General features: G+C 41.7%; 1 protein-coding gene across 3 annotated transcripts in view; it reads right to left on the bottom strand.

Moving 5' to 3' along the window:
* The window catches only part of BMPER (BMP binding endothelial regulator), a 255,436-nt gene that overhangs the window by 179,949 nt on the left and 48,825 nt on the right, over positions 1–26,662 (bottom strand). For 2 of the 3 annotated variants that reach the window (XM_082399457.1, XM_082399456.1), the window contains exons 4-6: positions 14,752–14,834; positions 11,081–11,171; positions 6,617–6,699 (exon numbers count right to left, since the gene is read on the bottom strand). In XM_082399457.1, the coding sequence (XP_082255583.1) occupies positions 6,617–6,699; positions 11,081–11,171; positions 14,752–14,834 (257 nt within the window). The other variant, XM_082399458.1, reaches the window with a different exon arrangement.

Genomic DNA, 26,662 nt, shown 5'->3' with positions numbered 1-26,662 from the left:
ACAATCTTGAAAATTAACATTAAAGCACTATATGTATCTGGCACAGAGTATACACTCAGTAAAAGTAGCTATTATTATCAGTAATTCCTCTATAAATAAATCATTTGCTGATCTCTTTTCAAACTGTGTGTTTTCCTATAACTGCTCAAATGTCATACATGAAATTTCCTTTCCAACTTTTTCCCTATTAGGCTCATTTTTCAGATGGTGGCTCCCTATGTAGAAAAATAACTTTACAGGATGCTTCAACTATAAATTATATAAAGAAATAAGCATAAGGAACCTTAGAAACCACAAAAAATAAAGACATATATAGGGATTAAAATTCAGGGTTTGGCCTGAAAATACATGAGACAGGGCTGAAACAGAATTTAAAATATACAACAGTTATTCCCAATCTTTTTAACATCAAAAAAATTAAGCCTCCTGTTGATTTCAGAAACTTACTGAAAGTACTCAACTAGTAACACAGATAACTCAACCAGACTCATGAAGGCTTTAGGACAAGCCTTGAAGCTCCCACCTCGTTAGTTTCCACCAATTCTAAACTAGTATATCATGAAAACTGCCCAATCCAAATCAAGTCCTTACATTAAAAACTCACCTTAATCCAGACCCCTACAAAGAACCTCAAAAATATCCTACCTTTGTCCTATTCCTTCCAAGATATTATTTTAAGGCTCCATCAAGGTAATCATCGATGACCACAGTAAGCAATAAAGTCAGCTTTGCCTTCTTTTGGTGCTATTTTCAAGAAGCAAGAATTTGACACCCCTATAACAAATAGCTGTACATTTATGGAGTCACCCTGAAGGGAATGGCATTACAGTAGACCTTCCAATAGAAGGCTGACAGAGAAATCACAATTGCTCAGATTCATCCTAACATAAAACCCCAAGATTCCGGACCTCATGGTCTAACCAAATGCAGTCAGAGCACCAGCCACTTTTCTAAGCAAGTTGGAGACCCCTCCTAGTGGCCAAGTGCTATCCAGCCCTTAAGTAAAAGCCTTTTTTTTTCAATCGACTGTTCAAAACCGAGACCTTTTTGTCCTCAGAGTGATGGTACAACCACAGTGCAAAATGGAACACTGCAGCAATTACATCAATATTTCAGACTAGTTTTGCAAACTACTCTGAAGGTTTTTGGCCCACACTGCTTAGAAAAACTGCCCACATTGATCTAATTCACTCGATAATTGCTCAGTTCTCCAATTTATTGCCCGGATGTGGCCAAATTTCTCCCCATGGACAGGGAAGATATAATGACAGTCTATCATTAAAATGCGCCAAATTGCACAAATTACCAAAAGTAAGGCAGAGGCCGTGTGAGAGGATTCAGGCATGGAGGGTCCCAAGTTCCCATGTCAGAAGAGCAGCGGTGTGGCTGGTAACATGTAACTTGGATTGCCCCGGCATCATGTGACCACAGAAATGACAAGCTGTCCCACTGTGTCCTATTACAGGGAAGTACAATCTGAAGCTGGACAGACTAGAGCAGGGAGAGGTAGGACACATCTCCCCATATTTCAGGGCAAGGTCAACTCTGAGGGTAGAGAATTACAGTCTCTTTTCAAAGCTCTGCCACAGCGAGTGGCCCCGGTCTCTGGCAGGTGTTTCCGGCCACTGCATCCTCCTGCTGCCATGAGGAGTGGGAATCTTTGAGGCTTAGACAACACTTTTCAAACAAGACATCCTCAGGGAAGTCATCCACATTCCGTACAAAGCGATTTATAATAAGTACTACAGCGGCTGAACATAAACCCATCTTCCCTTCAGAAATGGAAAAGACGAAATGTGCAGGGGGGAGATATCGTAGCAGAGGGGAGAGAGAGGCAGTGGGGAAAGAAAGGGCAATCAAAGTCAGCATTCGTTCATTCCTGAATTCAGCAATTATTATGAAGATCCATTATGCACCAAGCACTGAAGATACAGAAGTTACCATTTTACCCTCACAGAGTTAAATAAAATCATCACACACAAAAATACATAATTACAAATCATTTTAAATGTTTAGGAAGTAAAGTATGGGTTGCTCTAAAGGGTTCAGCAACAGGACCTGATCTGGTCTTGGGGGCCAGAACAAGCTTCTGGAAAGAAGGAATGTTTGAGCTTCCAAGTACAGGATGAGTGGGCATTACCTAGGTATGCGGCACCAGACGATAGAGCAAAAAGGAGAGAAGAAAGAAAAAGCAGCCGAGGTAAAGGCCATGAGATATTAGACCAGGGCTCCTCAAGCTTTATTTGTTAAAGGAATCTTCTAGAAATCTCCCTAAACTGTAGATTTCAATTCTGGGTCTGGGGTAGGGCCCACGCTTCTGCATTTCCAACAAGCTCTCAGGTGAGGCCAACACTGCTGGTTGGGTGCACGCTTTGTGGAGCAAGGATCCTGAAGATCTGCCCAGAGGCCAGAGCAGAGAGAACGAGGGAGGGTCAGTGATGAGGCCAGAGAGTTTGGCAGAGGTCGGACCACACCAGGCTGTGCAGAGCATCTTAAGGAATCGGGTCTAAGAGGAACGGGAACCATGAAGATCTGCATTTCCTTTGTTCTCTCCAAATAACCTTGCTAGGAGTTTCATTTTCCCTGGGAGACAGCACTTTGCAGTATTTAAAGTGTAAGTGAGAGCAAAGGTGTTTATGGACTTCAGGGGCTCTAAGAGCCAATAAAGTACAGCTCCTTCATCACAGACAGCCCATTAACAAGGCATGCTTATTAGTAAAAATCCTCAGAACTGAATACGCCTTTGTCAGCAAAAGTGATCTTGGCCGGTTAATTTGGCTGGTTTTGCAGACTGAGGACTTGCCACTCTTTTTAGAGTGTCCTATGCCTCTGTGGGCTTCCCTGCCTTCAGTAAGCGATTTCCAAGGATGCGGAGCCCATAGGGTTCTTAAAATAGTTTGGTGAAAGAGAACACAAACGCCTCTCGTTGGCACTTTGGTCTTTAGCCTTACAAGCCTGAAGACGTTGGCTTTTCCAGAAAAGTCTGTGCCAACTGCCACCAGCCTGTTCCCTGAAAATGTGATGAACAAAGGCACAGAGAACTGTTTGCTGTTCAGTTAGCCAGGTCATAAAAGCTCAAGCTTAAACGAGGTAGAAGCAGCCAAGTGCTTTTAACCAATTGCTCGATATACTTTATAAACTATTCTTTGCTTCTGCCATAGGAAAAAAGCATCTTCTTTCGTTTTTAAAATGAACGCAGGACTCATTCACACTGAACACGTGACATGAGGAATGCACTCTGCTATGACTCAGACAACTCTAAGGAACAGCTAAAGGAACTCAAGTGTTTGCCACCCTGACTAGTACCAGCTCTACAGAGAATTAATTCTCTTGACTCTGTCGTTATTTATAATAGGTAAATGGGGATGATACAGTTTAACAAGTGATAGTGAAGCACCGCATTTTCTAAGTGAATCATGATGTTAGTCTCGCCTAAAAATCAGAGAAGCTCTGCTTCTGTAATGGGTAAGAGCGAGTGGTTGTGAAATCCTCTCCAGATAATCTCCAAACATTAGCATGTTCTGAACTATCTGGAATGCTGTATATACTATCCTGACCTAAAGCAAGGATGTAAAGTCATGTGTAAGGCATTTGTTCCATCATCCAAGGAATCCATCTCAATCAGATGAAGTGTCTTTCTGGTGGTCTGCCTGTGTCACCACATCCCAAAAACATGGGTAGACAGATTTTCACAAATTTAGAGAGTGTAACAAAGGGGGCTAGAGGTACAATACAATTTTCATGGTGTATATAATATCTACTTGAGAGGGGGTTACCTTGAAGAGTTGGCAGTTCATCCATCAGAGATGGGTAATATACACTAGAGATGCTTTACACATCATGACTCCATGGGGTATGCTCCAAGGCAAACAGTAATCTAATGAGAATGGGCTATCTATCTAACAATAACTATTCTCCCAGGCAAGAAGGGCAAGAAGGAGCTGGCCAGCTGTAAAGGGCAGAATTGTCACAGTTTGGAAGGAAAGAGATTACTGGTTTTAGGGTACTCCATCACAAGATAAGAGATACGAAAGCAAGCGAAGAGCGCTAGCTAACATCACTGAGCGCCCACAGTGCTGAGCACAGAGGTGGGCAAGATGAGCGTAAGAAGACGTGCCTCCCTCCCTGATGGAGTACACAGTCTAACGCAGAACAGGAAAATAATCCAGTAACCGTGCTACGACGGGGCAAGTGCTCACCTGGAAGTGTGTGTGTGCGTGTGTGCTGTGTGTGCATGTGTGTGCCTGTGAGGGAAAGATGGCAGGTAAGCCAGCCAGTGAGAGCCCTGAGCCTCAGGAATACAAGTGAGAAAACAGTTGCTGCTTCTGCCTGGAGGGATGGAGTGGTCAGAGAGTTGCTATGGGTGGTGATAACTGACTTTGAAAGGCCAAGCACTGACCAGGTGAAGGAGGAAAAGAAAGGGATTCCACACAGGGGCAGTGGCATGAGCAAAGAAGAGGAGGCATAAGAAAGTAATGGGTTCAGGGAAAAGCTAGTGATCCAGTGTTCTAAAGATGTGCGGAAGAATACCTACACGGGTACGTGTATGTACGTATATACCTTCACATTCAGAGATATAAAAATACTGATGTCTGTGTATGTACCTATACACATTCATATTCAGAGATATAAAAATACTGGTGTCCGTGTTTGTACGCACATATATGTACCCGTATACATACACATATATGTTGTAGCCCACTGTTGCTACCTACCCACCTCCTTACACCCTCACACACTCCGAGCCTCACAGGGCCAGAGCCGGACCGCACGTTTGCAATATTGCCTTGTAAACAAACATCTGCCCAGTTGTCACTCTCAGGACAGGGCCGTTTGCTGCTAAAACATTATCTCTTTTATGAGTGTACTACATCAAAAGATCGCAAAATAAAAGCATATTAAAAACCAATTTATTTTAATAACAAGCTGCAAAAAAGAAAGCTTATGCCTCAAATTTTTATATTCACCAAAAGAAAAACTGCTCTTATGACCCTCCCGATACCCAAGCCAACTCACAGATGTCCTGTCCCCAAGCAAGAGCTCCACGGTCCCTTCTCCTTGTGCTAGTAACTCACAGACTGACGTCAGGGACACAGTCAACGCCATTAGCTGCCCCTTACATGCTGAGGGTGGCAACGTGGAGAACTAGAAAGAATAGAGGATTAGGAATATAGGAATGTAGGAGATTAGAATATAGGGATATAGAAAATAATGTAGAATATAGGTCTGGAGGAACTCACGAAGCAGGAAAGCTTGGGCAAGCAACCACATCTTTGGATTTTTCTTTCTTCAGTTGAAAATGAAAGCAGGACTTGCAGGGGCCTGAACTTGGCCCTCCAGTGTGTTTCGATCAGCACGCAGTGTGTTTAAAAACACATGGAATCCGAATGCCTTGAGTGCATTTGAGTATGTGACTATAGATAGATACAGATATAGACATAAATATCCTCTCTCTCTTTCCCTCCTCTCCTTGTTTTCCTCCTTCCCCCTGCAAAAACCATCACCCTTGGTCATGTTTACTTTAATGTGGACTCTCTAGGTTGTGTATGCATATGTGCTATAGGATGGGGGAAATATTTTGGAAAAGACATGTAGAGAAATGACAAATACTATGATTTATGATGATCCACATATGATTCTGCTTTGGTGAAATTAGGATGCTGAAGTTCCCCATGTATTTTTTTAATATTCTGAGATGAGTACTGTATGTTCTTTATTACAAAAGATTAAAAGCTTAAAAAAATATATGGTTGTACAAACTCACTACTGTAAATAACTTGGAGCAGCGGTTTAAGACTAGATTCCCTATCATCACCATTACCACCATCACCACCAATGAGTTTACTCCAAATTTAAAAGACATTAATAAAAAAGATCTCTTTAAAATTATAAAATTAGAAGTATTACACCAAATTCCGTTTTGCATTCCTAAGCACTCTGAAGATATCCTTAGCCTGTGAATTACAAATCAACAATGCCTAGAAAGGCAAGTCTATGGTTTTGTCTCACTAATCCCTCCTCCGCCCTGAATCCATGGTTTAGAGGCGTTTCCTCTGTCCGTTCCCCTCAACATAATTGACCAATCCTCAGATCAGCTTCTCTCCGAAGCAAGCTGCATTTATCTCCATCTGCTTCCCATTTGACTGCACTAAAGAACTCAACAGCTGCCTAAGCAAGAAGCTTCTCGGGCCCAAGAACAGAGAATCCATGTCTTCCCAAAGAAGAATGTAGGTGGAGGGAATCAGCCTCTCTCCCTCACTCTTTAGACCAGTGGCTGTCAATCAGTTTTCCAAGACACACGTGGCAATGTCGGCAGACACTGTTGCTTGTCCCAGCTGAGGGGCTGAGTGCTCCTAAAATCCAATGGTAGAGGCCAGGGATGCTGCTAAACGTCCTACAACGCGCAGGACAGCTGCCACCACAAAGGACCACCCAGCCCAGAATGTTAGCACCGCCAAGGCTGAGAAACCCGCCTTAGAGTGATGAGCTTTTCCCTTGGCTCCACATCAGGAGGCAGAGGAGGAGAGACCATAAGGAGACTTAGGGCTGCTCTTGGTGAGTCCCAGCCACAATTAACCAGAAGGAACGCCCTTGGAACATCCAGGGCAGTACTTACAACACAGGAACACTTGGTACATTTGTCTCCTTCTGGCTGAAATTCCTCCCCTTCTCGGTACTGCACCCCCTCAAACACACAGCCTAGAAAGCAAAGAAGAATTTCGATTTAGGGCAGCAGCCTTGATTCAGCTTGACACTATCCTTCTATCCACTGTGCATCCATCCCCACCCTCACCCCCGCCTAGCACAGTGTCCTCTTCAACCAGAGAACAAGACTGCTTCATGGTAAAATGATAGATAGATAGATAGATAGATAGATAGACAGACAGACAGACAGATAGATAGATATAATATAGACATAAAATTTTATGTATATATATATATATATGGAATACAAAAGATTGACATGGGTCCAGAAACCCGAAGATACTAGAAAGCAAGCAAGACATTGGAAGCCAGGTCAGCCTAGGCAGCATCAGTGCAGGGTTCTGAGCCCTGCAGAGTCTGAGGAGCTCACCGGGACAACTCCAACCACAGCCAGGGAACCAAATTCCAGAGGGGTCAGAAGAGGCAAAGAGAAGGTCAAGCAACAGAAGTCATGGTTGAGCTAAGGAGCAAACGACACGAATAGCTGCCACTTGGAGAATACCCAGAAGTGCCCCCAGCCTCTACCAGACCCTTCACACCCCTGATCTCACTCCGTCTTCAGTGAGCCTAAAGCACAGACTCTTACCACTGTCCCCAAAGACGAGGAAAACATGGCCTAGAGAGAGAAACAACTCACTCAGCGGGGCAGGTGGCAGAGCTGGGACGCGAACTCATCTCTGACCCACTGGCCGTACCGTACAGAGGGTCAGGCACCAAGGCAAGAAAGGACAGAGGCAAGGCTGGAGGTGCCACACAGGTTCTCAGTCCCACCCTATGTGCTGTTAAAGGGCCTATGATGCCCCCATTAAGTTTGGCTAAATATAGGACCAAAAGCCCAGGAGGTGCCTCCTATTCAGAAAGACGGCCAGGTCCCTGCTGTATTCTCAAGTGATCTCACAGATGACTGGAAGCACGGGCTGGCCAGCAACCCTGTGTCACCTGGGCCATGGGAGGACCGTCAGCTAACGGCAATCCACTTCCCTCAGGACTGTCCTCACGAGGTACTTTGCCAGAATAGCTGAGGTCACTTTCCACATAGTAGACAGTGCTGGAAGCAGCACTTCCAATGGGTGAAACTCAGCAAAGGGGGCTCTTGTGAAAGACTGACTCATGTCCCTGAGAGTAGGTATTCAAGGCCTGCCCACTGAAGTCATCAACAGAACCCACCAAACTCTCAAAGCAGCTGGTTCCTGACAAAGGGAACATCCGAACATATGAGCATTGCCCATAACCACCCGACCTGGCCACTGGACCTATTCATTTTAAAGCTAGATATGGAGCCCTTTGTTCAACTGAAAGACACGGGGGCAAATGCTACTGAAGCCGAATGGCTGAGTGAACTGCGGCTTTAAGGTCTTTCTGATGCCCACACCCAGAGCCAGTCATCAGCCACCTCCTGCTGTTCCCTTTGGTGCAGGGAGACTTGGTAAGCTTGGGACCCTCCTAGTGGCTCTATCTCAGCCCCGTTAATAATGGCAGGTGCCCAGTCGTCTCTTTTCAAAGGACACTTCCAACAAAGGGTCTCCAATGCTTTCATATATGTTTGCACCACTGGTTCTGTCATATGGATTGCCAGACAGGTTAACTGCACAATCTACATTTGACAATTTAAATAAGGAAATTTTAAATGAAAATTGCACGCAAACTGTTCCTATCACGACCCAACGTCCTTGAGCAAAGAGTCAGATGAAAAGGAAGGAGCAGGCAACCAAAAATGCCCTGAAATCTGTTTCAGGGAGAAACTGACCACAAGCTGTATGTGTTTGTCATTATGTGGAATACCATTCCGTGATCAGTGACAGATGCCAGTCCTTCTGAATTACAAGGATAATACCCCAAGGCTTCGCTTAACTGTCCCTATCTAGACTTGGCTGAAGGCTCCTTCCCAAGACACAGGATAATGCATCCTGGATGTGGCCTCTTCTGAGTCTTCTGATTTGCATCCTAAAGGTTGGCCTTTGAAATTAAGGAGCGAGAGTAAAGTTGATTCTTGACCCCATAACCAAGGGCACAGTGCCTGCCCAGGTGTCAGGGGGCTGGTGTGTAGCACTGGCAAGCTAACTTTTAAAGATCTGCCTCCTAGGGCATCTGGACCCAAGTTGCAAAATTATCACAGTGTGGGGATAGGGGGAGGTAGTGCAGTATGAGGGTCAAGAAAGAAAAGGGGCCAGACCCCAAGCCCACCTTTAGCCGTTACTCACTCCTGGGTGTTGGGCAGGTACTTATCCTCACGGAGTCAAATTTCTTCCTGGATGCACTACAGACAGTACCTCATCCCTCACTGGGATGGTGGTGGGGACTTAGCATTATGATATATGCAATCACGGAGCTCAGTCTTTCCTTCCTGGGAACTCAACTCAAAAACAAAGTGAGAGGACTTCCCTGGTGGCGCAGTGGATAAGAATCCGCCTGCCAATGCAGGGCACACAGGTTCGAGCCCTGGTCCGGGAAGATCCCACATGCCGCGGAGCAACTAAGCCCGTGCGCCACAACTACTGAGCCTGCGCTCTAGAGCCCACGAGCCACAATTACTGAGCCTGAGTGCCACAACTACTGAAGCCCGCGCGCCTACAGCCCGTGCTCCACAACGAAGAGAAGCCACCGCAATGAGAAGACCACGCACCGCAACAAAGAGTAGCCCCCACTCACCGCAGCTAGAGAAAGCTCCCACGCAGCAACGAAGACCCAACACAGCCAAAAAAAATAAAATAAATTAAAAAAAAAAACAAACACAAAGTGAGAAAAGCAACTGCTCAAATATGATAACTTCAACTGCTGAAATAAATTCACTCTGCTGTTTGTATATGCACACTTTCAAAGGCAGGCTAAAAATATGACTATCTCCTAAGTGAGAAGGAATGTTATATATGCCAAGTTGATTCTATATCAATAAAGCAACAGTCTTCTCAACAGAACTGAATTAATATTTAAGAGCTTCAATACCTTTTACATCTCTAGGGCATATAAAATTTGCTCTGTTATCCATCTCAAGCTTGGCTGTGTACAGTAATTTTCTGGGAGGCCTGAGTGTCGCCCTCGGAGACTCTGATGGAATTGGTCTGGGAGGCAGCCTGGGCATCAGGATTTATTTTTTAAAACTTCCCAGGTGATTTTCATGTGCAGACTAGAGTATTAGTGAGCTAACCTAATAAAGATCCCTTAGGCATTTTAGAGGATGGTTACATGATGTAAAGCATTCAGTGCATTCAGAGGGGAAAAGTACTCAAGCAAACTCTGTTTGATAGATACAAAATAAGTGAATTATGGAAAGAATTATTTTACTTTCAACTGGTTTCTGGCCTTCACATAAGCTTATCCAATAATACAAGCTTCACACAAATCCCAGTGTGAAAAGGAAGTTTGGCTCAATAAAGACTGTCCAGGGAACTCAGAAAGGTTAGAAGTAGTGGAGAGAGACTGTCCTTATTGTCATTCAAAGATGAGGGCAGGCTGGACTCTGGAAGGGCCCCGGTCTGCGCACATGGCAGAGTGTGCGGAGGGGAAGGGACCATGAGCTCATCTTCGCAAAGCATCCCATGGCGATGCCTTCACCAATTCCCGGGAAGGTTTGCAGTACAGAAGGCCCTTTGGAGATCAACTTCAAAAGCAAAGAGAAGTAGTTGTGAGTATGGCCTCCAGTGAGGAAAAGCACTCAGAGTAAAACCCAAAATGCAGAACATCTGTCGAAGAGCATGGGCCAGAGGCTTAAGGGATCAGAAAAAAATCTCTCACCTCAAAATCCCCAGGCTGGTACCTAAGGGCAAGAAAAGATGCAGGAGGTCTTTGTAATCCTGTTCAGAAAAGTAAGAGGAAACACTCCACCCACTGGAAAGGAAAGATCCCTTTGCTGTCAGCTAGGCCGTGGGACCCTCTAAAAAGACAGTGGGTCCCACTCACTACACCACGCAGAAAACTGAGACCAGCAAAGCCCTAAGCTAAATCCTCTTAGGGACACAGCTCTAGGTGTTCAGAAAACATCTGGTCACCTCATCACCAAGGTGAGCTCTGGCCAAGGTATTGCAATATGAAGCAGTAAAAAAGACATTTCTGGAAGCAAGCGAAAGCCACAGCCTTTCCTTCCAAAATAAGCGTTACCTGTGGCCCTGTGGAGTGGAAAGCAGGCCTCCGGAGCCTGAAGCATCCTTGCCAAGACCTACAGCACGTTGCAGTCATCCCGGACACGCCAGAGTCCAACCGGACATTTCTATGAAAAGGAGTTTCCTCTCCTAACCCATTAGGTACACAGACGTAAAGTGAGAAAAATTCCAGTCAGGAGTGGGGAAAATCATGCATTCCTGTGAGAACCCAGAGGGATTTCAACAGTGTTGTACTGTACCAGGGAGCCTCGCCGCCTTCCCCTTCCTGAGAATGTTACCTGGACACGTGGGGCAGCACTTTCCCAGATGCTTGGAAGGGTTTTTACAATGAACGACACATCGCACCTCAGACTCTGTGACAACGCCTTCCTGAAAAACAGAACGCCGCAAGGAAAGTCAGCCCAGAATTCCCACTGAGGACTTACTCACTTTTGGAAAGTAACCAACTTAGTAGGAGAAGAATTCAAACACAAAAAGTGCAAAGGTGGGATGGGTGTCAGGTCCAGAGGTATATGGCACAAATGAGGTCTGATGGCCCCAGCTCGCCCCATCTCAAAGTACAAATCCTGTACCCGTTCTCTTCCCTGTCCTAGTTCTTTCTCTTTGACTCTAATTTCCTTTCTTTCTTCCTCCCTCCCTCTCTCTCTCTCTTTTTCTTTCTTTCTTTCTCTCTTCCTTCCTTCCTTCTTTCCTTTCTTTCTTTCTTTCTTTCCCTCCCTCCCTCCCTCCGTTCCTCCCTTCCTTCCTTCCTTCCGTCCTTCCTTCCTTCCTCTCTTTCTTTCTTTTAAATCTAGTATTTAAAATAAAACCTCCATGCTGTCAGTCAGTAGCTAACAGAGTCTAGCTGTTCATTCACAATTGTTTTAAGTTTTCAACACTTACTATATTTTCTGTAATTGTTATTGCACTTTAAGCCATTAATTATAAGGCACAGAGTACAAACAATATTCCAGACTGGCATCTGGAGACCTAAATCCTCACCACCCTTCCAGGAATAACTAGACACCAGCTCTGCAATCTTAGAAATTTCTCTGGGCCTCGCAGACAGTGTGGCTGTCAGTCATCAAATGAAGAGATTAGATAAAACTATTTTAACGTTCATATTATGTTCTGTCAAAATAGATACTTTCGGTCTTAATAATGAAATCAAGGGACTCATTTGCAAACTGATCTTGGGACTCTAGTATTTTAATGTTGATTGAAACATTTTTTAAATTAATTTTCAGAGTTGGTCTTTGAAGCATTTTTCTCTATATTCTCTACCCATTTTATAAAATGGATTTGTATGTTTGTTTGTTTGTTTAATTTTGTTTTCAGGGGAGTGGTAACGAAAGACAAAAAGCTATGTAACAGTTTGACAACTAGATAATTTTCTTCATCGTTTCTGCTACCATATCATCTCAATCCAACAAGGAAGGTTATATCCTAACTGCCTTCGTATCTGTCAGACCTGAGGCTTCCACTACCAGGGGAATTTATTGTGGTCTATATCACATTTGCGAAGGAAAAAAATGCCAAAATACCAGCAACATACAACATCAAAAAAGGAACTGGGCTTTAGTTATGTAACTGAAGCAATGCAAAAAGCCCAGGATCAATTTCCCTTTAGTATCTGCAATCCAGATGTTGGATTCAGGTTACTTCCCAGCATGAATTTCCTGTCTCTGATCTTCAAATCTTCCTCTTCCAGTAAGACACTAAAAGTGGAAAATAAAGGTAAATTCTCCACCATCAGAACTCCTTCAGTACGAAGACATAAGAAATAAGCTAGAATTCAACTCAAATGGAAATAAACCAGATCATTAGACTAGCTGTTATCTGTCTGGTATCCAGTTGTACCCAGTACTTGTAGGCTCAACCAGAAGTGTTTTAAATGACATTGTTGCTTATTCTTACGACCACCCTATGAGGTAGTACTATCTCATTTTGTGGGGGATGAAGGTGTGGTCTAGAGAGGTTAAGTAACAAGTTATGTGAATGGCAACGCCCATATTTTACTCACTACACTATACTCTCTCTTCTGTTACTGATTCTATGCCCTGAGAAGAGAAGATCTTGGAGACAGAGGTTGCAATTGTGTCATTGTGCAGAGGAGCATCTTAAAGGAAGACTTCCCTGATGGGTACCAGTAAGCGGTCGTTTCCTGCATTCATAGATGAGGTCTCCTTCCCTAAAGAAGGAAGAAAGTAAGCAAGAGTGGGAAGGTACCAGCTGAGAAGAGGAGCAGCTTTTTGTAACTACCTTAACAGAAGTTTGCTTTTATGGTTATTGAGTGAAATAATATTTTTAAACTAGCTAACAGGGTGTAGGCAAAGTATTATAAAAGGAGAAAAATTAAAAGGCAAAGTTCATTCTTGGTAGCTAACGTCCCCTTTCTGCGCTCCGTTCTATAGTTCAGCATTTCCTGACTCCCAGGGATGTTGGTCTTTAAGATCTCTTCCAGTAATAATTCGATATTCCTGCATCATCCTCTCTGGCCGCTGGTGAATGGCTAGTGACCAAAGCTGATATTCACAACTGATGAAGGCTTGATGTGTTATTCAGTCAACAGAATATTCCCACCCAGATAATAGTTTCCATTTAATCTAAACAAAGCCTTCATCCAAAGGCAGCAAAATTCACCACTGGTCCATGCAACTTTAAGATTGTCAAGACCTCTGACTACTGTATAAAAATGTTACACTACACTCCAAAAGGCATGCAATCGTCTTGTTTAAAAGACAGTGTAACCATGGCTTTCGGAGTGTCCCTCTCAAAGACTGGAAATCACATCGGTCAAGAGGCAGGGTGGGGATGGGGTGGTGCAAATTTTAGAATGAATGTGGGCTTTTCATGTTATTAAAAGTCATTGCTGTCATTATTTTGTTCCATAAAGCTGATTGCATGTATAACCTAGAGTAAAAATTCAACAAATATTTATTGAGTCAATTAATCTATTATTCATATCTGTTCTAACTACTGCTTATTTTCATAAATAATTTAGATTACTACATAAATAAACTGAACATTTAACTGAACAAGTAACTGAAGATCTTATGAGTGAACATGCCCACTGTGGGCTTATGCAAAGAACGTGATTACATAAAATTCAGATTTCAATAAACTAAATGTCAATATACTTGCGATAAGATCAGAGAGAAATATGCATTATCTTACTAACCTTGGTTCTCCTTTAAATGCAAAAGTATATCCTTGAACAGTGAAATGAGACTGGGGGAAAATGATTTAACAGCATCTTCTCTACAGAGAAAAATTTTAAAATTATGTCAAAATTAGATGAGCATTTTTTTAACAAAGTATTTCTTTAAAGAAAAGGAATTCGAAAATTTCAATTCTTCATTTCCCCTTTGGTTTATCTTGCCTGTTTAAGACCTGTAACGATTAGAGCCACAGGGAAACAGTGCTCTTTTCAGAGTTCAGCAAGCATCAGGCACAGTGGGCTCCCTAGGACCAGAACTGGTGGTTCTTAAATTTGTTGCATTGAAATCATTGAGGTTACAATGTACTAATTACTTTGATTTAACACAGTCTGCAGATTGGCTCCAGCTCAAAATGTTTCTAAATCAAAAAAAGGGAAACATATATCCTCTAACAATACCTCTTTCTGCTAATAAGAATTCGTGTTTTGCAAAGCTGACTCACAGGAAGACATGAATTTTCCCCAAGGACATATGCATCTTCTCAGAGTTTTTCCAGGCACAGTTTAACAATGGTGAACAATTCTGCTGTGTGTTTCTGGAAGCAAGTCCCATGCAATATCTATCCTGTAACTGTCTTGTTATGGTGACTGTCACGATAAATTTGGACAAGGATACAGTTGGTTTTTCATTTGTTTCTCATTTTTGTTTTGCTTTTTTCTTTGGAGTTTTGTTCTGTGATGTCTGAAAAGGGTTTCTGGAGAGGACTTTATGGATTTCTTGTCACTGGAGAGTAAATAGGTGGACTTTACCTGGCACTGGTGCAGGACACAGGGTTCAGCAGGACTCTGCCATTTGAAGGAGCTGTTATAGGTACTTCCTTCATAGGTACAACCTAGACAAAACACAGAAGCAGGAAGAAAGGCCAAGAATGAATGTGGGTTTCCTTTATATTTGAAGCAAAAGAAGTTATGTCTTCTAAGCCAGAACTAGCGATCATAGGAACCACCATGCTCCTTGGCTATTTTCCTCCAAACACAACTAAGACTTCTGAATATCCACCTAGCTTTCGCTTACATTAATTCTTTGACTACTGAAAAGATTAACCTCACAGACTATATTTTCAAATGGAAAACCACTGATTGATGAACTCTCTTGGCCAAAATGCATAACCTCGTGACTTTATTTATGCCTAGTTAAGTATGAGGAGGACCAGGGCTCAAAACACCACTGTGAAAGGGGATTTTACACAAGACTACATGAACTTAAGATTGCCAAAGGTCAAGAGGGAAATCTAAAACATGGTAAGAAACAAAAGCAAACAATTAAAATATAGGAAATGATTGCAAAATTCTATACCCATCTAAGACTCCTGACAAGCTACTGTCTTCAACAGATGAAACCTTCCAAGCCTTGCCTCCAAGCTCTAAGAGCTACGATTTCATATTTCACTTTGATTTTACTTTTACGTATGAACTAGATTAAGGAAATCTGAAACTAACAATATATGGATTATCACATGTTAATTCACTAGCCAAAACAGAAGTCATGCTCATTCATTGGCAAAAACAGAAGTCAAAGGCCAGAGATTCTCAAAAAAGGAAACAAGTTTAAGTCTCTGTAGAAAGAGCCAAAGAAATAATGATGCAAGGATCACAATCTAGATCTTGAATTAGTTTGCCCAAATAACACCCTCCACCTTGTGAGTTACGTTTTCGGGGAAGATGCACCTGGCTATGCCACTAGTAACTGCACAATAGATTATTAGGAGCACACCAGGCAAATGGGATTTACCAATTATAGTCCAACTGCTTAGCCCAAAGAGTACAGCAGCAGGAACACACACATGGGATAACGCAGAAATAAAAGGGCCTGCCCCTCTGTACCAGTGATTGACTTCTGCCAAGCCAATCAACCTCAATTCACATCAGTTTTTCTTGTCCAAGATACAAAGAGGAGACTCACCTCCTTCTCTGAATTCGTTTAGATACTGCAGTGGTAATAAAAAAACAAAACAAAACAAAACAAAAAAACAACCTCAATACATACAAACAGAAAAATAAAGGACTTAAGATTTCAATAGATGTTTTCATAAACTTGGAACCATGATTTGAACTCCCAGAGAATTATGAATGACTGAAAAGAGCTCAGTAACACTCTTCTCTCTAGTTCCTACAAATCAAATTACTAAAGTACACAGCTGATTGGAACCATATTAGGGAAATGCTTTCACTCTATATTTTTTAATTTCCTTTGCATGAAGTGTTACAGCGATAAAATGTTCAACCACAGGAACGCCTAGCACACTACAAATACTTATGCCAAACCCAGAATGAACACAGTAAATTTTCAACAATGAAAACAAGTATAAAATAATTTGGGCTAGCATAAATCTTACGGAACAAACGTACTTACAAAAGACGTGCCATGCGCATGTCTGATCCCCTACCACAGACTCACTCGGATAATAAATAACTTGTTCCGAGAGATGGAGGTGGGGAAATCAGAGGACCAAATCCAACTCACGTTAAGTCCAAGTAAATATGAAATGCCTGCCAAGTCTGCCAGTGGCGTTTCCAAATATGTTATATATTTTCATCCTCTGGATTAAAAAAAAAAACTGAAAGAAAGAGTGATTTTTATGCTGGTAATAGGGCAGGCAAAGAGCTTACCTTTTTTACTTTGAAGGAGGAAGTGTACTACAAGCCCATATAGACCAGGCAGGAACTGCAGGCCAAGAGGCTGTTCCCAGACAATGCCAGGCCATGTGCAAAGGGCTCCCAGGAGTAGGGCAGACCTCTCTGGATTATTCCACCCAAAATGGGGTAAAAGGTATTGGCACCAGTGGTCCACAATGCAGGGAACCCAGCAATGTTTTCTGCTTCAAATAACTCAACTGGAAGGCTGGCTTCCCCACCACAGTTTAACATATAAAGACCCAGGTCAAATTATGATGAGCTTCACTGCTTAACTGCCCTTGTTGACATGTCAGTCTACCACACCTGAGTCCATATAATAGATTTTCCCAAATGTCGGATGAGTCTGAATGAATGAGTAGACTCAAAAATATAGGCGTTAACCTCCTTCAAAAGTATAATCCATACCTTACCTGCCCTCAACAGCATTGATTGGTTTTAGAGACTCCAATAGACAAAGCATCCTAGTAGATTTCATATGTAAGGGATTCTTGGGGATAAGATAATTTTAGAAAGGACATTTTCACTGCTCTTTGGGTTCATGTTCTAAGATAAACATGCCATCTTAATGCAAGACACTAACATGAGCTGTGTGAAGATTCACGTATACATACAATCAAAGGGAACCTCAGATTTACTCCAGACTTACTTCTTATTCTCTGTAAGGCAAATTTCTTTATAATAAAATCTATTTACCACCAATTTTATGCTGCTAATAGGGCAGACAGGCAACATCTTGTCCCTCTTTTCACTGAAACTCCAGAGGAGGAATATATTAAATAACTATTATTGGCCAGGGTAGAAAAAGAGGCAAAGCAAATTTTCCATCATACATTGAGGCAGTGTTTCTCAAACCACCTCTAGTGAAAGGTTTGTTTTGCTTTTGTTTTTCCAATCCAATGTGGGCCAATACTTTCATAAAATATAATAGGACTTCCCTGGTGGTGCAGTGGTTAAGAATCCACCTGCCAATGCAGGGTACACGGGTTTGATCCCTGGTCTGGGAAGATCCTACATGCCTAGGAGCAACTAAGCCTGAGCGCCACAACTACTGAGCCTGAGCTCTAGAGCCCGCGAGCCACAACTACTGAGCTTGCGTGCCACAACTACTGAAGCCCACATGCCTAGAGCCCGTGCTCCGCAACAAGAGAAGCCACCACAATGAGAAGCCCGCACACTGCAACGAAGAGTAGCCCCCACTCGCCGCAACTAGAGAAAGCCCGCACGCAGCAACGAAGATCCAACGCAGCCAAAAATAAATAAATAAATTTATAAAATAATAAAAATAATAATAGATTACTATAAAAATTAAATTTAAAAGATTAAGGCAAAATATAAATTTTTATTATTATATGTAAGAGGTATAGAATTACTTTCTAGAATCATGATAAACATTTCTAGTTGCTTACTCTCCGATTCTGTACTTTTCTCATTGTAGACTGGCATCGTTGTTTCTGGACCATTGGTGACCTGCAGAGCACATTTTGGGTTGCACTGCATTGAGGGATGTGTGAGGGAGGAGCAACCCAAAGAAACAATCAAAAGATTTCAATCTTAGATAGTTAGAACTAGAAGCAAACTTGCAGATAATCTACTTTCTCTCTTTCATTTACATGTAAGAAAATTTGCACAAAAAAGATTAAAGTGGCTTACTCAAAGTCAGAAGGCATTTGGTGTGAAACTAACACTAGAACCTGGTCCTGTATGAAATCCACATTTTCACATACAGGTCTAAACTGGCAGAATTATTTGGACACTTTCTAATTCATAATATCCTTTGCACTGAGGACTTAATGGCCCGGGGGGGAAAAAAAAAATCAACTCTGTCCTTATAAAATTAAATGATAGCAGATCCAGGAACTAAATGAAAAAGTGGGTAAGCTGGGCAGGCAGGGAAATGGTTAGGCAACCAGTAAAGTCACTTTTCCTTTTTCTTTAAATATTTTTAAATAAACTTTCGACAAGGGAATTTATAAACATTCATTAGTTTTCTTCTGGTGATAAAAAGCTTTTTAGATTCCATGAGCATCATGAAAACCATCCATACTGTAGCAGGAAAAAGTGGTTATTTTCTGGTTAAATCACTGTAATATATTTAAACCAGTAGCTCTCAGTCTAGAGTGGTTTTGCCTTCCCCCTCCAATTCCCCACCCAGAGGACTTTTTGTAATGTTGGGAGATATTTTCAGATGTCACAGGCTGGGGATAAAGGTGCTACATGTCTCTAGTGCACAGAGGCCAGGGGTGCTGCTAAACACTCCACAATGCGCAACAAAGAATCAACCAGCTCACAACGTCAACTGTGCCGAGGCTGGGAAACCTTGATCTAAACCATCATATGTAGCCACAAATGGTTCTTCTTTACAAAACTAAAATAATATAAAAACAAGCCTAAACTAGCTACACGTCACTTGTACATTTATTTCAGCTTTTTATATTATGTATTTTCAGGGTGGGGAAGAATTTCAGAGCACTTTTTTTAAACACAAACTCTCTTGCAGAGACGCTTGGCCTAGTCAACTAGTTCAATTCGGAAAACAACATGGCAATGTAAACAGGAAGCACACAAATAAATTGAATCCACAATCAAGCAATAAAACTCACTTTTCCTATTAGCTGTGACCTTTTTCAGCAGCCACATTATGCCAAGGGAGACAGAATACTATACATTTTCATCATTCTGTTGTTAAAATAGCTGTTAAAAATCATCAGGACCATAAAAAAAAATAGCATTGGCCGTCTAATGAGCCTTAGCCCCACCCAGTCTCACCCTTCTAGTCTTAATCCTCTCTTTTTTCAAGTTAACATTTAGCCTAAGAGCAGAGAACTGCATCTTATCATTACCAATAACCTAACCCTTGGCACCCAAGGGCCTCACAACATGGCCCCAACGTACCTTTCCAGTGTTTTCCCTTCATTCCTGCAACTCCATCTAGGTCCCTGGGGTTATCCACCTTTCCCTGATCGTAATGAACTCGAATGCTTCCTTAAATAGGTTCAAGTTCTTCAACCAAGGCTATCCCGCTTCTGCCTCTATCATCCCACTGAAACGTCACTCTCTTGGGCTGCAGCTGCCTACAAGTGCCCAATCCAAGGGGACACTCAACCCTTATCTTATAAGACTTCTCTATGGCAAGCTGACCACATTTTCCTTTTTCCATCACTCCCCCCCAACCCCGCTCCCTCCCCCCCGCCACTTTCCAGATGTTCTCTTCCAATTATCTTTCCATTCCGTCCACTCCTGCCTCAGCTAAGCTGCTGGTTGTTCCTCACCTGGACTATTACAATGGGCTCACTGCTTCTGGCTGGGACAGGGTCCTTTTTCAGGCATCCTCCTGCACTGCTACCAGTGTGCGCTCTTTCAAATCCAGGTCTCATTACCTCATTCACACACTTGAACTCTATCAATGACTGATGGTTCTCAACCCAGCTGAAGTGTATACTGGTACCTATCCCCAAGCTCTCTTCTCTAGACCAGTAGGATCAGCGTCTCTGGTGGTAGGAAGTGGAAGAGGAATCTAACGTGCAGCCAGGATTGAAAACCACTCAACTTTACTATAAAATTCAAACTTCTTAGCATATACAACTCTCAGGTCTGGCCTTGACTCATTTATTTATTCTCTTTGCTGCTGCTCCCAAAATCCCCACACTGCAGACATGCTGCACTTAGAATTCTCCCAAATATGGCCGGATAATCTCATCCTATGATTTCGCAAATGCTGGTCCTTTCTTGAAAAACCCAGATCTCCTCCATTCCCTCCATCTCCATCATCCCCACAAGGACACAAAGGTCACCCAGGCTCTCCTTCTTTGCCTGGCTAACTCCTCTTTCAAGACTCAACTCAAGGTCACAGCCTCTAGGAAGCCTTCCTGGAAACTTCCCCACCGAGGGTGTGCTCTTGTCCTCCTTCTCCAAGAAGACTTGTCCTTTCAAACACTTATTCTAGGTCATTTACAATACTTTGTGTGTAGCAAGTACTTAATCAATGTTTCATTTCAATAGTAATAAATAGTAAGCACCAATATTTGCAGCTATTCCTGCAAAACACAGGGAAAAAGAAATGGAGAAAGGATGACATTCCTTGGACGTCCTGTCTTCTCTTTTGGCAGGTAGACTAGTTCAATTCACTATTCCACCTCCAGAAACAGCAAAGTGTTCCTGGAGCAACTCAAATGCCAAAGTCTGTCTCTTCTAACACCGACCCCCAACCACAGTCCCCCATGGACCAGGCCAGCTAGGGCTGAACACAATGAAGGAAAGTCCTTGAGCATACCAGCACCTACTGACCCTCAGAAATGAGAAACATATCAACACCTTCTCGGTCCCCTCTTCCCATACTGTGCACACCTCATTTTAAGTTAATTTTCAGGAGGGTGCCTTTTCTTTCCAAAATCAACTTTGATGCTCCAAGTTACTGGTTTAGTTTTGTCTTGTTTTATGGGGGGTGGGGGGGAGTAGCATGCAAACTGCCATATTTATTTAAATGAAACCAACCGTATGGTCTTTGAAATCACTTCATGCCACATGGTACAGGGAAGCAGAGAAGACAGGTCTGCCATTCTTTGCTGTTTCTGGGCCACCTGATCGGGCAGCCCCACCTCCTAGACTTGGTCAATAAGCCCCAAATTACCCCAGCTCAATACAATTTTTTAATGAACCGTTTTTCGGACACTGTTCTCCAGGAATATATGGAAGTATAATCAAAAGGGATAAACATAAAACCTGACTAGCCATTCTAGGGCTTAAGTTGTGTCCTTAGGAGTTCATTTAAAACAGGCTTTTATTACTCTTCAAGGCTGTACCTACCGTGAATCCTGCAGGCAATTTTGCTTATTTTTAGCTAATGGCAGTTTTATAGTCAAACCATTTCCTCAATCCCAGGAGAAAGACTCAGACCCACAAACTGAGTTCTTAAAGAGTGGCGTGTGCCCCCTGGACACAACACTCTTTTCCATAGCTTTTTTGTTTTGTTTTCCAATTATGAATTAACCATATGATTGAAATGAAATAATCAACAATAGAAAAAGAAGTGGTGGAAAGCTATTTAACCTAATTTTTGATGCTTTTGTGAATAAAATCCTACATACACAGAAATATCAGATGAGTACAGGTGACTTGTAAATTCAACTCACTTCACCAGTATATAGGAACACACAAGCTCCATGTGACTTACTTGGGTTTCTAACCTATGTGCTTACTGAGGACTATAAAGTGATGAAACTGTGGCTCACAGGACCAGTCTCATGACTTTACAGTATTGTAATACATACAATATCTGGCATTGATGTGAAGGTAATAGAACAGATTCTATAAGCCAGAAATAAATTAGGCTTCTATTCGATAAAATATGCTTTCAAACTTTTAATATAATTAATTCAATAAAGGAAATATGCAATGCATTAAGGACAAAAATGCTTGCAACGACTTTTTAATATGAGCCACATCACCCATCATCCCTGCATTTGATCTGGTCTTACCATAAATACTTCTTAATTTAGGAGTGCTCTTACCTCTAGGCTGAATCAGTATTGCAGCAGCCATACTACCCCCCAGCACCCCACTGTCAAATAGCCAACACCCATTGCTTCTCACCAGGCAAAGAAGAAAGAACTATGTTGAGCTCATACTGAGCAAAAACAGAAAAAGAAGAAAAACCTGGAGAGACTGTCCTGTGAAGCCATAAGCTTGGTTCTCCAATGTGGGCAGGAAAATGTCACTAGAAGTCATTTCCAAAGATGAATTCCAGGGACTTCCCTGGTGGCGCAGTGGTTAAGAATACGCCTGCCAATGCAGGGGACACGGGTTCAAGCCCTGATCCGGGAAGATCACACATGCCGCGGAGCACCTAAGCCCCTGCTCCACAACTACTGAGCCCGCGAGCCACAACTACTGAAGCCTGCATGCCCAGAGCCCATGCTCCGCAACAAGAGAAGCCACCACAATGAGAAGCCTGTGCACCGCAACGAAGAGAAGCCCCCGCTCGCTGCAACTAGACAAAGCCTGCACGCAGCAACGAAGACCCAACGCATATAATATATATGTATATGTATAGCTGATTCACTTTGTTATAAAGCAGAAACTAACACACCATTGTAAAGCAATTATACTCCAATAAAGATGTTAAAAAAAAAAGATCCAACGCAGCCAAAAATAAATAAATTTATTTTTTTTAAAAAGATGAATTCCAAAAATATTTTCAGAAATATTATGTAAATAATCCTCCAACAGAAGAAAAGGAGAAAATTTAAATCACTGCATAATTATTTTAGGTGAGGCATTGTACTTGGAATTTTCACATGTAATTTTATTTTATTTTTATAAAAAGCACTCTAGGGCAGAAAACACTTTACCCCTAGTTTTTAAAATGAGGATCTAAGATTCAGAAAAGCTAAACTACCCTGTCCAGGTCACACACCTACTCTTTTTATCTTACTCTAAAATCCACATCCCATTCATTCACTGGGTCCTGCCAGGCGCATGGGAGAAGCTCAGAAAGTAGTAGCTTCAAAAACAAAAAGAGTAGAAATGATGTCCCTGGGGAGGATAACGTGCTGCCTTTCACTTGCTAACTTACATGATACTTTAACATCATGTTCCAGTGATGTCTTAAAACCAGTATTATAAAGTAAAATGCAGCTTTTGCAGCTGAAGAGGCAAGACCTGATTCTATGGATTTACATTTACTCTGTTCTAAATGCCTTTACCTTCGGCTATGAACCATGCTATGCCTCAGGCCTTCTGACATCATGAAGCAACAAATAACGAGGGATCAAAAGATCAAATTCAAACATCTCAGGTCAGAGTCACGCATTTTTCAAAACAGGAACATGTTTCACAGTATGGGGTGCACAGGAGCAGCTTAAGAAAATAAAATTTATTTGAAGACTGCAAAACAACCAACAATCTCATAGGATAAATTATGGCAGCCACAGATAAGAAATCACAAATGGAATCCTCAGTTTCCTGAACGTAATTTCAAAGACATCAGTGAAAATCTCTTTGACGAGCATAAAGAAGAAATGAAAATATATACAACACACATACAAAATGCCATTTGCGTGACTAATGTAGTGCCCTGCATCATTTTTACACTTTGGGAAGCATACCACACAGATGCAACCTTTATGGTTCATTAGATAGGATGTTTAGGGCTCCCTGTAAAAAAATTGTCAGATCTTACCACCTCCCTTTTTCTCTTTTATATTTTGAAATAATTATAGATTCACAGGAAGGTACAAAAAATATACAGGGAGGTTCCACATACCCTTCACCCAGCCTCCCCCAGTGTTAACATCTTGCATGACCATAGTACAATATCAGAATCAGGAAACACATTGGTTGACACTGGTGTGGTCCACTGAGCTCCATTCAGATTTTACTGATTTTACATGCACTCATTTGTGTGTGTGTGTTTGTGTGTGTGTGTGTGTGTGTGTGTGTGTGTAGTTCTATTCAGTTGAATAACACGTTTAAATTTGTGTAACCAATCAATTTACAGAAGTGTACTATCACCACAAGGCCCTCTCAAGCTATTCATTTATAACTCCACTCACTCCACTTACAGCTTCCATCTCTAAGCCCTGACAACCACTAACTAGCTCTCCATCTGTGTAATTTTGTTATTCAAGAATTTTATATAAATGGAATCATACAGTATGTAGCCTTTTGAGATTGGCTCTTTTCTCTCAGAATAGTTCTTTTGAGATCCATCCAAGTAGTTGCATGGATCGATAGTTTGTTCCTTTTTATTGCTGAGTAGAATTCCATGGTATGGATGTACCCCAGTTTGTTTAAACACTCACCCACTGAAGGACATCTGGGTAGCTTCCAGTTTTTTGCCTATTACAATTAAAGCTGCTGTGAACATTTGTGTACAGGATTTTGAGTGAACACAGGTTTTCATTTTACTGGGATAAATAGCCAAGAGTGTAATTGCTGAGTTATATGGTAAGTAAATATTTAGTTCTACAAGAAACTACCATACTGATTTCCAGAGTGGCTGAACCATTTAACATTTTCACCAGCAATATATGAGATTTTCCACATCTTCACCAGTATTTGGTGTTATCATGCTATACATAATATATATATATATATTTTTTTTTTTTTTTGCCATTTTGATAAGTGAGTAATGATATCACACTGTGGTTTTTATTTGCATTTTCCTGATGGCTAATGATGTTGAATATATTTTCATGAGCTTTATTGCCACCTGCATATACTATTTGATGAAATATCTCCAATTTTCTAATTAGATCTTTTCCTAATTAGATCTTTTGTTCTCTTCACAAGGTCTTCCACAAGGCTATTTTTTTTTATTTTGATGAAGTCCAATTTATCAATTTTTCCTTTTTATGGGAAGTGCTTTTGGTGTCAAATGTAAAAACTCTTTTTGCCCAACCCTAAATCTCAAAGATTTCCTCCTACATGCTTTTTATACACATTTTATAGTTTTACATTTCACATTTAAGTCCATGATCAATTTTCAGTTAACTTTTGTATAATCTATGAAGTTTATATCATGTTTCTTTTTTGCCTATTTTTTGTCTAATTCTTCCAGCACCATATGTTGGAAAGGTTAGCCTTCTTCCATTGAATTGCCTTGGCACCTTTTTGTCAAAAATCAGTTGGGCATACTTGTAGGAGTCTATTTCTGGGTTCTTAATCCTTTTCCATTGATCTTTGTGTCTATTCTTCCACCAACACCACACTGTCTTTATTACTGTAGCTACACTATAAGTCTTGAAATTGGGTAGACTGATCCTTCTCACTTTACTCTTGTTTTACAGAAATTGTTTTAGTTATTCTAGGTCCTTTGCCTTTTCATATAAATTTAAAAATAAGCTTCTCTATGTCTACCAAACCAAACCCCTGCTGGGCATACCCCTTTTTATACCATTTGAGAAGTATTTACATGGGAAAATCAGGCTTGATGCACCCATCATCCAGGAGCCTCTCCTGCTGCAGGAAGAAGCCTGCTGATGTTTGCCTAGTACATTTTTGGGAAGCATTTGTCAAAGAGCAGTCCAAGGACGAAGGGCATCCCTAGGGGGCTTGTTGAAATGTAGATTTCTACAGCCCATCTTTTCCCTCTTACCTGCCACCTCCTTTACCTGAGCTCTTTTCTAAAAAGTTTGAGCTAAGCCTCCTTTGCTTTGGGATAATTTTAGAACTGTGTGGCCAGCAGAAAGGGTCCCTGATTAAACAGCCCAGCATATATGCAGAGTCTTCTGGGAGGTTGTGCGTGGCCTGCCCTGATCTGCAGGCCATGAAATCAGAGGGAGGTCTTTGTTACATCGAATTGTGGGTAGATAAGGGCATTAAAGAGAAAAATTCACCCTCTCTAAAATGGGAAAAAATGGAAAAAGACATTAACATGTGGAAAGAAGCTGTAGAAGATACAGCCAAATATCCAACAAGAAATGCAGTTGCTGATGAGTGTGATCATACCTGGAGAGGGATGAGGAGAAATCTCCACCAACAGGTGAGTCTCCAACTCAACCAATATGAATCTGACATAGAGGCAGGTAATGGGAGCTCTGTACTAGCAATCCTGCACTTCCTGAATCTGAGAGGAACCGTGGATTTCTGGATTTTAGCTCGTCAACGAAGGCTTATCTTAAAAATTGCATTTCTTTTGTTAGTGATATTTGTTAAAAAGAAGAAAAATACCAAACACATGGCATATAGTCAGTGATGTGTTGCTAATGTTTGACAACCAGCTCTACAGAAGAGAAAAGCCCCAATCTTTTAGTGTATTCCAATTTCCAACGTATAAACACTACCACCATGGTCAATTTCAAGCTACCAACATAATGGCACCAAGCACAGAGCTAGAAATATAAGCACTCCAGAACACCACTGTATACACAACTATTTATTTTAACATTATAAGTTATTGGGAGTCCCTCCCATCAAGCCTCTTAGATAGCCTCAACCACCAGAGGGCAGACAGCAGAAGCAAGAAAAACTACAATCCTGCAGCCTGTGGAACAAAAACCACATTCACAGAAAGATAGACAAGATG

The sequence above is a fragment of the Balaenoptera borealis genome (genome assembly GCF_965194805.1).
Source record: "Balaenoptera borealis genome assembly, chromosome: 7".
NCBI lineage: Eukaryota > Metazoa > Chordata > Mammalia > Artiodactyla > Balaenopteridae > Balaenoptera > Balaenoptera borealis.
This window is presented reverse-complemented; position numbering and strand designations above follow the sequence as displayed.